Here is a 13019-nt window from a genome sequence, read left to right on the forward strand (position 1 = left end):
TTGTGAGGATATCCTGGTCTTACTTCCAGCAAGAGAGAAAGAGAAGTTGAGGTGGAGGAGAAAGTATGCTAGCAAGGAAACAGGAGAGAGAGGAAATGTCTACCAACATCAAACAAAAACATTGTAACTGTCAGTGAAGACAGGAACCAAAGGATCCATTCACTTCCTTGAATTTCCCTTAATGTGCTTGGGGCAGCTTAAAAACCCTCAATTATTTACCCAGGAAATTCCTGTGACAGAAGGTTACGGTGGCTGAGAATATTTATTTCTACTCTGCATGTCCCCACACAACACTGATCTGTCCATAGAAGTGATTATAAATTCCACCTCAGTATTTATACAGTCCAGTCATAAATAAAATTTTGATTGATTTCTTCTGTAACCTACACTATGACTCCCCAAATAATGAACTCACACACAGCATTGGCTTGATCAGAAGATCTAGTGAGTAGAAACTTGTGCAATTCTCCTGATCATATTCGTTGCTCAAAAAAAAAAAAAAAAAAAAAAAAAAAAAAAAAAAAAAAAAAAAAAAAAAGAAAGAAAGAAAAAAGAAAAGAAAAGAAAAAGAAACAAACTGATTATGTGTAGCACTTGGCTTTGCCTCATCTGCACCCAAAGTAATTCACTGTGTGGAATTATACATGTTCCAACAGCTTCCTGTCCCAAGATTTAAGCAGACAGCAGTCAGGAAGAGACTCACACTGTACATTTTGCAGTCTATTAAAGAAAACACAAACGAGATTTGAATTAGCCCATACGACGTATATGACACAGGAGCATACCTGCACTTTATAGACTTAAACGGTTTTATGATAAAGTGTCAAAAATGAAAGACATGTTCATTTGACTTCATGCTTGTAGTATGAGGAGTTTGACGAACAATGTTGAGAACTATTTTTAAGTGCTTATCATTCATGTCTCTTAGAAGCTGCGGCATAACCATCAATCAATTCTCAATAGCTTGTGTCTGCCTTATGTAACCATAAGCTTGATTGATTGCATTCCCAATATACAGTCCTTCTCTTGAACCTATGATAAAGTCAAGTTGGAAATACTTTAGAAAAACAAGCAGTGGTGGCCACTGGTTTTTATTAACTGCTGAATACTTTCGCATGGTTTAAACTTTCACAAAGTGGTATACAGAGTAGAGGTCCTTGTTAAACCACACAAAACATCGTTAAAGGTCAAAAAGAAGCCATCGGGGTTAAGTTGTCAGTAGTAACACGTCTCCCAGAGTCGTTTCAGAATCCTGACTGTGGTTCGAACTGATACCAGTGTCTGAATCGGTGTCGTTTGTGTATGTGTTAAACACCCTTGGAGTTAATGGGGGGATCTCCCCATTGCTGCTGGGAACCTCGGCTTCCTTTCCTCTGCTTTCTTTTCCCTGACATCCATCTTTGTTGCTAACATGAAGTGAACTGAACTCCTTTGCTAGGAGTTCGTACTCCCTTGCTTTCATCTGAAGCAGTGAGTCACTGTATTTAATCTCTCTCTGGATGCCACTCAAGTGAGAGTGGATTTTCAAACCAGCTTTCATACTTTTCTCCAAATCGCACTTAACGCTTTCCAAATCGGAGTTTTCCAGCTCACATGCAGCTGCCCCCTCCTCCATGTCTTCAGTCCCATCATTGCCCGCGCCCTTCACCTCTCTCTCAATCTCAGCAGAGAGCTTATCGATGAGCACTCTGTAGTATTGCAGCTGTTCCTCCAGATGTGCCATCCCCTCACTGTCATTCAGGTCCTCTAGTGTCTGGCTGGCGTCAGACTGAAAGTCTAGCTTTGGTTCTTCTTCACTGAACCTGGGCATTAAATAGGCCTCCTGAACGTAATTGGCCCCATCATTCCCTACCCGGTCCAAGTGGATCTTAGCTTCACATTTTTCAATTTCCATATCTAACTCTTTCATTCGTTGCACTTGCTGGTGAATCGTGTGGTCCTGAGAAAGAATCAGATGAACTAAACACTCCATACTGTCTCGATCATGAGACCCTGTGTCCTGCCTAATTTTAGCCAGTTTCCGGAACGTTTTCTTGACGATTCGTTTTTGTTTATCGGGTGGTAAAGTTTTCATGTAATTCGCTGGGCTGAGCTCCCAGGGTTTTTCATTATTTTGTACTGGTTTCGTCTCAGCAGTCCGCCACAGTGGTACTGGGAGAAAGGCATCTGTTTTAACCAAAACAAACTGCATGTTGGGCTGTTCATCTCCCCAAGCCTTCCACAGCTTCAGGATCCGGGTCAGGGGAGGAAGGGCTCGCTCTGAGCCCCTCCACTTTTCCACGATGCAGTAGTCATTGACCTTGCCCAACAGAAATCTCTTTTCTCCAAAAGTGGCTTCATGTTCCTCAAGCAAAGCTTGGATGACATCGAGGGAGGTGGTGCGTTTAGTTAATCCGCAGACAATCTTTTCATCCTGGCAAACCCAGACCACAATTTCCTTCTCTTCAACATCTATGTCTTTAGTTGGAGATCTAAAAAGAAAACAAAGAACATTTCTGTCATCGCCTGTGTAAACTTAGAAAGATGCTTTAGCATTAATGCCTCTCTTGCCTCCATATACTCATAGGTTGTGCCTACAGAAGACTAGGAAGAAGTGCTTCGGGCTGTGAATGCAAAACTTTTGGATTCCTATTCAGTTTCCTTGTGTAGTTGCTGGTGGAAGGGACAAACATCTCACTGAAAAACAAGTGAAATGTTTTTCATTTAATATTTCAAAAATAGACTTGGCACGTCGGTAGACCTGAGGCAAAGATGGTAATTACAGACAAAATGTAAAGAAGATATATGACGAGGTCTTCTCCTTCTTACTGAAGTCTAAAAACTGAAGGGAAAACGCGGGAATAGAGCGGAGCGATAAGCTTAGGGATGACAGTTATTGATCAGGAAAGGTTGACTATAGGATACTGTAGTCAAAGCAGCAACTCTTTCATTGAAGAAGTGATTTTAACAAGCAGACTCTGAGCCAACCATGTCTGACATGACTGCAGAAACAGCAACAAATACAGAAGACAATTACAGAAGAATCTGTAACAGAAATAGTATCAGGTTTTACATCCCCGTAACAAAATACTGGACAGAATCCTCCAGGAAAAAAGGGTCTATTCACAGTATCAGAAGGAACGGGGACATATGGATAGGGAGCCTGATAGGCAGGAAGTAGAAAGACAGCTTGTACCATTGTAAACAAAATACAAACCTGACTCCTAATAGAAAGGAAATATGCCCCTAAAAACATGCCTTACATGGCCAACCTTATTTCTTTTGTTTATAACCAGGCTCACCTCTCACTAATCTATAGAAATTTGTTAGGAGAGGATGAAAAGATGATGTTTTACAGGGCTATTGTTTTATGTAGAAGTATTAGGAAGCTTTTCAATTTGGAATATTCAGGAATATAGATTTGATGTCTCCCCCCCCCCCTTTTTGTGCTGTTGGGGAAGCTGGCTATTGGTTTGGATTTTGTTACTATCTTACAAACTTCTGGAAAAAAAGACTACCTTTAAAGGGAAAACAAGGTTCATTATGGCTCACAGTTGCAAATCACAAGACCTAAAGGCTTCATCTCATAAAGACTTCTTGCTGATAAAAATCTCAGCAGAGTAGCACAGAGCATCATCATATGGCATGAAATGGAGAAGGCACATGCTCATGTAAAGTCACTCCCTAAACTTAATCCTAAATGACCTACTGCCAATCACATTTCTGAACACCATAGTCATGGAAACTGTCTCTTTACTATTGTAAATATATGACAGAAATAAACCCTTGCATAAATTCAATATACACTAAAAATAAAGGAGTATTTATTCAGAGGCAGATAAAAGGAGTTTTCTTGAGTAAAAATAAGCTAGGAATCTTGAGAACTGTTAACAGTCTCTTTGGAGAACTGTTGAAACTATATTCCCATTGTGAGTGTAAATCACATGGACTGTGTCTTTCACAATGCCCTTTTATAGAATGTTAGCGAACAGCTGACATGATTTATGCTCCAGTTTGCTCTATGATGCCATGAGACATATGAGCAGAAAGAACTTTGCTGTGCAAGTTAAGGCAAATTCATTCATCACTTTATTTAATAACCCTGGCGCATATACTCAAAGAAAAAATTACCAACGATATCATTACCATTTCATTTAATGCTTAGAATGTACAGCAATTATGTTCCAGTAGCAAAATTCACTGTTATTGAATAGGCTTTCTTTCATATGAAATATTCATCTCACTTTGGCTGTTGAGCTGAAGAAAAATATCAATGTCACTAAGAATCATAATAGAACAAAGTCAGTCTGTAACAGAGGACTTAGTAAAATGAAATATTCAACTGCAGAATATTGCTTTGATCTTTACTTATGTATTTTTTAATGCAAGTCTGCTCTGTCTGCATGTACACCTGCATGACAGAATACGGCATCAGATACCTTTATAGATGGGTCTGAGCAAACATGTACTTGCTTGGAATTGAACTCAGAACCTCTGGAAGAGCAACCAGTGTGCCCTTAACCACTGAGCAATCTCACCAGCCTATGATTAGCTAAAAAGTCAGTACTGAATTTTAATTAATCCCTTACAAAATCTTTTCATTGAAAATATAAACTTTAGTCTTTGCTTCATCTATCAACATTCACTGACAGTACAAATATGTATATATAAGATTTAAACAGAAGTGTTTTTAAGCGTTTTTAAGTGTTTGGAGGCTTGAAAAAGTCTATTCAATATAATACAGTACTGGGACAGCAAGATGGCTCACATGGAAAAAAAAATTTAGACTAAGCCCGTTAACCTGAGTTTAATGATCTCCAGGATCCACTTGGTGGAAGGACGAAACTGACTCTTAAAAATTGTTCTCTGAACACCATATGTCTTTAGCTGCATGTGCCCCTACCACATACACACACAATACATACCTAGATACACACTAAAATATATACAATAATCATACAAATCTATGACACTTACAAGTGTAAGTCGTTGAAAAATCATAACTATTAAATATTAAGCATTTGAAATACTCCATACATTCATCTCCTACCTGCTTTGTTTTAACTTATTTGTAACAATTCTATAAGGGAAACATTTATGTAAATCTCTATTCACAAATAAATGCAGGGCACGGAGATCTTACAAATTACAATTTAGTTGTGTTACACACTTGAGATAAATAAAAAGAAAACCGTAAAATAGGTTGTTTTCTTTCATTAAACTTTAGGATGAAAATATAACCTTCTGAGAGCAATATGTTCTATATACACTGAATAACACTGAGTTCACCTAGAAGGATGTCTCTCTTATTGGTAGCCATGTTGAAAGTACATAGTAATATGACACTTAAAGAATGAATCACATCTCTAGGCTCATACAGTAGTGAAGACTTTCTAGCTGCCTTGGGCAGTTCTAGTAGCTGACAGCACATACATTAAAAAACGGCAACAACAGAAACAAAGAAAATCCTGAGCCATTTCCTGTTCTTTTCTAGTTGGAAACCAGTAGTTTGGGTGTTTAGCAGTGGTGGACAGCTGACCTATGAGTTCTTCGCCCTTATATCAGAGATGGGAATGACACTGGAAACAGATTATCTGTGCTTTGAAGAGTCATAATGATGCCCATGCCCACTTCCCATCATTCCCAGAACGTCTACACTCATAGGGACATTTCCTACCTTGAAAGGATCATGTTAATAAACACTGAGTTTTCCCTACCTCAGAAGGTTGCTTATGCTTAACTCTTACTGCCAAGCTGCAATAATACTCATTGTGGACAATGGAAAAATATTTATTTCATATTCTATGTAAAACAATTGGAGATTTCTATTATATTCTCACAACCCTACTGTCTTGAGCACTTAGCTTAATGCTATTTCAAACAACAAATCAATGTTCATGTGTTTTCTAAGGTCAACTATTATTAAATATCTGGGGGAATTTTTACAGCCATTGCTCAAACAAAGTAATTATGAAAACTTATGCTGACTGAATACATTTAAATGTAATGATACCTCAATACTGAATTCGGACAGTAAATCTTTCACAACTTATATGCATCTTGTCATACTTAAAGGATATTTTACGGCTGGCTTAGGATTTTGGAAACTAGTTATTTTTGTGATAATGCTCTGGCCGACTTTCTATCCACTCACTTAACTAATATCACAAGTGACTGCTTTTCGGGGAGCTGCACATGACACAGACACAGGAGTGACTTACAAGACTGTTTCTGGCTCACTGTGGGAACCAGCAATCGGCTTAGAAAGAAAACACTAATCAGTGGTAGTTCAAATATTAAGTTTTTTAGTTTATTACAGATATCCAAATGCAGCTCTGCTCTACCATAATGATGATCTTTAGTGTTTCATGAAATCAAAACACATTAAAATCAAAACAGAGTAAAAATGAACATCCATAAACATTTCACCAAATTAGAATTTTTTTTTAAAAAATCTTAAAAAAATTAATTGTAGCATTTGATCATGGCAAAACTTAGCCATCTGGTATGGATACATATTTTAACCCTAAAACTTTAGAAAGAAGCCCACATTTTTTTCCATCTTTAGCATGTACAGGAGTTCTGAACTAGCATACCAAGATTTGGAAATGTACTACCTAATGAAAGTTCTGCTATCTTCAAGTATATACATAACAAAGGGTTGAATAGACAAACAGTGTGATCACTTGGTTTCTGATGTGAGATATCACTTGGTAATCTAGTGAATAAAATTATAGTGCTTGATATTCATGACTACTGTAATGAATGTTCAGGGAACAGTTACCTGAACATACAATGTCTGGAGTATAGAGTCTTTTGGTTTTGGCTTTTAGTGTGTTTAGGTGTTGATATTCAGAAAATAATTTTAAAATTCAATAATACATAGGGTGTTTTATTTAATTTTTAGTTGGTTTTCCTCCTGTTAAATAACAATGATATTAATTCATTAAATTAATTGAAAATTAAAGTGTAGAATTATATAGCAAGAAAATGATTCAAAGTTTTATTCTTAACTGTCACAAACAGGCATGTTTAAGTCAAAAAAATTGTTCTAATTCTCTGCATGCTTCACTTTAAAATGATGTGATCAATATGTAGCTGAGCTTCATCACAATGGCTATCACAAATATCAGATGCACAATGCCCTTAACACTGTAAAAGATGAAGTGTGTAAACAAACACTAATGTAATAATAATAAAATTATACTATCATTTTTGTTTAATGTAGAGAATGGAATTCTTATATAAAATACCATGTAAAACTTAGTACAATGGTTCACAATCTTATTTCATAAATATTTTAAACTTATGATGTAATATTTTCATCTGTCTCAATCGATCAATTCTTCTTTAATTCACAAACTACATTTATAAAATTAAACGAGGTTTTTATTCAAATGACTCACCACATTTGTGATCTTCTATTTATAACTTGACATTGTTTGCTTGCACTAATAAGGTGTATTTAACAATCTCTTTAGAATACCTTCATCAAAATATTTAGATGTTTTATATAACACATTTATCATCACATGTGATAATTACCTCCTTAATTATAGGGCCTTTCTCATGTTCTCTCTGAAATAATAGTATAATACTGAGTGATGATATTTTTCATGGTGTCTATCATTAAATAGGGACATAAAATATGAAACATAAGCTAATAATAATTAAAATAAATGCTACAAATTGTATACAATTAAGATGAACTGACTTAAACTCAACATTCATATTATCAACTATTACACTGAATAACTACTGTGAACAAAACATGAAAAGATAAATTAAGTGTTTTCAGATAAAATTCAATGAAATGCCACCTAAGGCATTACAATGCCAAATGAAGACCTTCAAACTATATATTCACACAAGGAGCATAAGTATTTAGTGAACCAAATGGACTAGACCTTGAAGTTGAAGAACAGAATAATTAAAGAGCAGATTCCTTTAACAGAATATAGCCAATAATATCAAACTTGAATGGAAATGCACAAATCTTCCCAGTAAACCTATTTACTTCAGAGCCAACCTATTCCCAAAAAATATATGGTTCAGTAAAAGTAAGTTATAATTACTTCATAGAGTATGCTTCTCATTCAAGAATTGCGCCATGATACAGCCTATAGATTATAATAATATTTAGAACTCTGAAAACATTTTTATAGAATCTTTGTAGAATTATTATTTCCTATGCCAGCCAGGATGAAGGATATGAATACAATCTAGCTATCATGAATAGGAATGTTTGTTTGATTTGTGTGTGTGTGTGTGTGTGTGTGTGTGTGTGTGTGTGTGTGTGTTACTTGAAACTCTGGAGAATAAGTCTTTATGCATGAAAATCAGAGGATTTTTCAGGTCTTTGTACAAGTGACATTTGTTCCAGAAATTCTGATAACCTTAATGAAAGTTCATTAGCTGGGAAACATTGTGGGAGCATGAAGCACTGGTCTTGACTGACTACTCCCAAGCCAGTATATTTCTTATTACTACAACCTATTCTTATGCTAAAGATTCTTCTGATGTTCTTCTACTCCAGATTAGTTTACATCCTAGGAGACATTGTCAATGTTTGCAGACACTTCTAATTTACACATCATTTACCATGTGCTGTTGATATCTTCTGTGTACTAACACTTCTAGTTTACCTTCAGCAGCCACACACTACTGACTTCCTCTCTCTAGAGCCTAGTACCATAAATATCCTAGAATTTATGAAAGGGTCCTTCACAGGAATAAAAAAAAACCCTCTCATCTACATGCCAACAATGACACTGTATAGAATGCACCTTCTTCAGCTATGACTTGAGACTCAACAAGGGTCTTGATGCAAAGGGGTCAAAAACCATCAGTAGTCAAAGTTGTCTTAATGTGCAATAACTTATTTAAAATCAGGCATAGAACAGATCTAAGGTGTTTCTGCCAACATGCTCTGTGTTGGGTCTGGCAGGTTCACTGTAGTCTTGGTCCTGAACACACAAGCTTTCTTGGAACTTCTGCCATAAACAACACCTGACTGAGATTTAAGACTAATGGTTTTTACTGTAATGTTTCCTTTTTACCCTTTGATGGAAAGCTTACTTATTTCTAAAATTACAGCAACTTGATTATAAAATCAGACTTTTAATATGTTCCTATCAAAGATCCCAAGCATATAAATATGAGAAAAGTATACATATTTAAAATTGTACAATATTAGAATGTTCTATCTAAAAATTTTCTCTTTGCATTGTTAATTTTATGTTCATAAAAACTACATGAATATGGACTTGGGGTGAAGACAGACTTTCTAACAATTTCAGAAATATTTGACAAATATACTTCTGTCATTTTTTTATGATGCATTTATGTGAAACAGCACTGTCAATACTGATGATCATAACAAATATCTATCAAACCTGAAAAATACATTCTGCTTCCTATGATAACATACAGTCAAGAAAAAATTAATTTTAAATTTTGAGGGTAAAAATAAATATATCCATATTATCAGTGTGAAGATTTTATTTTAAAAAATGATTAAATATAGACAACATGTGGGAATTAATATTTACAATAAACATCTTTATAGATTATTATCAATAAGCTGTTGTTTTTTAGATATATGTTGAATACTAATCAATTTGTGTTATACCAAATTTGGAAGTAAAGTGTTGGTGGAATCCCATATTAATTGGTTCAAAGATTTCAAGCTTTATCAGAACTTCACTTTTGCCCATTTTCTCCCATTTGCTGTGAAATTTAATAGCAAAAATATATATGAAGGCGAAAATCAAAGAAGACATGAGTCTCACACAGTCGAGCATAAGTATTGATGAATGCTGGTCCCATTTTTAATGTAATATAAGGTAACTCTCTCCCCCTTTTCATTTCACAGCCAATCGTTTCTAATTAGGCTTGCAATTAATACAGAGATGATTGGAAGAAATACAACTTTCTCATTTGGTCATGAAAAACACACTCAGGATGACGTTAGTTTTAGTGGATGGAACACACCACATTTACGTCCTATCAAAGCCTCCTTCTTCATTAGGAAAGAACATCAGCTAGTAAACATAGAGCGTAGGTTGTTGGGTAAAAGGAGATGTGTGGGCACAGTGTTCTGGAAACAAACAAGGACACCTGGGTGATGCCTGGCTGTGGTGGAAGGTGTCAGTGGAATGTATTTTTATTTTTCTCTGGCTTTCCCTTGACAGAACACACAAGCAAGATTACAGTTAAGGGAATTTCTGAGCACTCAGAATTTATGAGGAAAAGGGTGTGGAAAAAAATAGCTGCAGTTTTCTTGGCTGAAATGGAAACATCCAGCTACAACTGCAGCAGGTGATGACAATTTTTCTCATCTGGTGCTATTGAGTTATGAGGATGTTGGATGGGACCAGATAAATCAATCAGCCACAGCCTTCATGTAATGTGTTAGCAATAACATTACAATGAATGTAACATTGTGTGCTTTCTGTTATTCAAATGACACAATAGACTATAATGTGATCATGTAAGAATATTTATACTTATTCATTTACAAGTGTGTGTGTGTGTTTGTGTGTGTGTGTGTGTGTGTGTGTGTGTGTTTATAACAAATTACACATGTGCAGGACAAAGAACATGTGCCACAATGTTCCAGTGTCAGGTCACATTTTGTAACATGTAGGTCCAAGAAATGAAACTGAACTATCAGGCACAGCAGCTGATGTCCTCTCCTCTACTTCTTGCTACCTAGCACTTTCTTAAAATAATTACTTATATGAGCCACTATACCAACCAAAAATAACCAACCAACAAAAACAGCAACTAATTATTTTTACCTTTATTTGTTGGAAGTGAAGCAAGTATCAGTAGAAAGCAAATAGATGCTTTTTTACTTAAAATTCTCATTCCATGAAGAATTGAAAATTGTCTTCATTGATTTTTTAAATTATAATAAGTTCTCTTGTGTGAAGAAGGCATATGTCAGAGTCATATAGATCTAGATGAGGATGCTTTGAACTAACCATCGGACAGAACACATGGACCACAATGAAAGAGCTAGAGAAAGGACTGAAGGAGCTGAAAGGTTTGCAGCCACATGGGAAGAACAAAGTCATTAACTAGCCAAGCAATGGAGGTGGAGAGGCTGATTGGGAGAGGGAGCACCTTCATGGATTCAAGATGAGAGGGAGGAGGGATGGAGAAGTATATAACATTTGAAATAAAATTACAGAGGATTTCCAACAAAATTGAAAAAAAAAAAAGAAGGCACATGTATTCATTCATCTGTGGGTTGGTATTGTTGTTTTACCCTATGAACTGTATGCAATTTAAATGCATTGCAGTCCAGCAAGCAAATAAATAAAATAAAATTAGTACAGCATAAAGTCACTTCTCAATATCTACAGTTCTTGGTTTGCAGACATCATATCTTCCAGTCAACAAAATCCAGAAGTACTTAATTTAAGTCTCTTCTGTAAGATGATAAAATATTTTCACATCATCTTTATACTTCCTATCAGTCTTTGTATGATACCAAAATGCCTATAGACACAGTCTAACTATTTTAATAAATTGTCTTGCTTAGATAAAAATGACAAGGGAGATAAAGAAGTCTGAGTGTGTTAATTACAGAAAAATTATCCTGTGAAAGCTCAGATTGGGTGAATTCATGATTCATGATTGCAGAGCCCTCTACTATGCAGAGTTGAGTATGCTGTTTCCCTTTGTGCAACCAGTGTTCTGAAGAACAGGGAACAAAAAAATCTCTTAGATAAAAAGGAGAATGTTAAGGGCATATGCAATAGATAACATTTTTGGCATGGATTTTGTGAGGATCTGGGCCTATCTTTTCATTTGACTTGTGTGTCCATATTCATGTGTATGGATGCATGTGTAACACATATTTGAACATATGTGCATATTCAAGTCACAAGTTGACACCACTTGGAGCTTCCCCCAATTATCTCACATTATGCACTGAGGGATGTTTTAAATGAGCTGAGTACACCTAGCCAGGTCTCTATGGGAATCCCAGTCTCTGACTTATGAATACCTGAATGACAAAGGGCTGCAGCCCTTGCTTGGCTTTTATGTGGTTTATAGGGATCTTACTTGTCCAGAAAGTGCTTTATCTACCAAATTTCATGTCCAGCCCAATTCACAGATTTTACTGCCCATAATAGTTTTTATTTTTTTCATTACAAAGCTAATGGCCATGATAGTTATGAAATTCCTTCAACCAGACACTCTTCCCATTATTCCACCACCAAAATAAAGCTATTAAATTTCATGAGAAATGAGATCTAGCATTAGAACCTTTCAACAGCTCAAGGTAAATGGCCTTGATATCACAGCAAGGCTGCAGAATAACAAATGAGCCTCCATGGTAAGGCTCTAACGTGATTACTATTTGAAGGAACTACAGGCTAATACTGTGCTCTCTCGGCACATGTGCAAACACAGCAAGAAGTTGTTAAAAAACTTACTGTTTTAACAAAAACATATACCTCATGAAAGAATTTAGAATTAGTTTTCAAGATGTGTCATTAAAGATGTGTTTTTGTGCATGTCTGAATATTGGTATGGACAGATGAAAGCACGGGCTTATGAAGTCCTATGGCATCAGACACCCAAGAAACAGAGTCACACACAGTTGTCTAGTGACTGACCTGGGTGCTAGGAATCAAACTTGAGGTTCTCTATAAGAACAAAATACTCTGTTAACAGCTGATCAATCTCTCTAACACCAAAAATATGGACTTTATTTTGGAAAAAAAAATACCAATTCACTAAATTAATATATATGCCAGAGGTTATACATTGGTTTTGAGGCTCTAAACGCAGATATAACTCAATCATACAAGCTTAAAATATTGAGGATGACATAACCACTTTGGACGCTAAAGAGCAATTAGAACTTCACAAGAATTTCAGGACTAAAAGATTATAATGCCTAATCAATAGCTCTTTTCCCAAGCATTAAAGTCTGTCAACCAGCAACCATTATTCCTTTATCTGACAAATGGCACCAGTTTTTAACCATTATTGAATGAAAGAAATGTGTATATTTGCAC

The 13019-nt window shown here is 35.7% G+C and overlaps 1 protein-coding gene across 1 annotated transcript in view; it reads right to left on the reverse strand.

Moving 5' to 3' along the window:
- Window positions 1-1207: 1207 nt before the first annotated feature.
- Window positions 1208-13019, reverse strand: part of RASSF9 (Ras association domain family member 9) — a gene marked incomplete at both ends in the record, with an annotated part of 36742 nt that continues 24930 nt past the window's right edge. The window contains one exon of the mRNA XM_080935273.1: window positions 1208-2471. Within this exon, the coding sequence (XP_080791399.1) occupies window positions 1208-2471 (1264 nt within the window). The remainder of the gene's footprint in view (window positions 2472-13019) is intronic.

This window comes from Micromys minutus, assembly GCF_963924665.1.
Source record: "Micromys minutus genome assembly, chromosome: 22".
Classification (NCBI taxonomy): domain Eukaryota; kingdom Metazoa; phylum Chordata; class Mammalia; order Rodentia; family Muridae; genus Micromys; species Micromys minutus.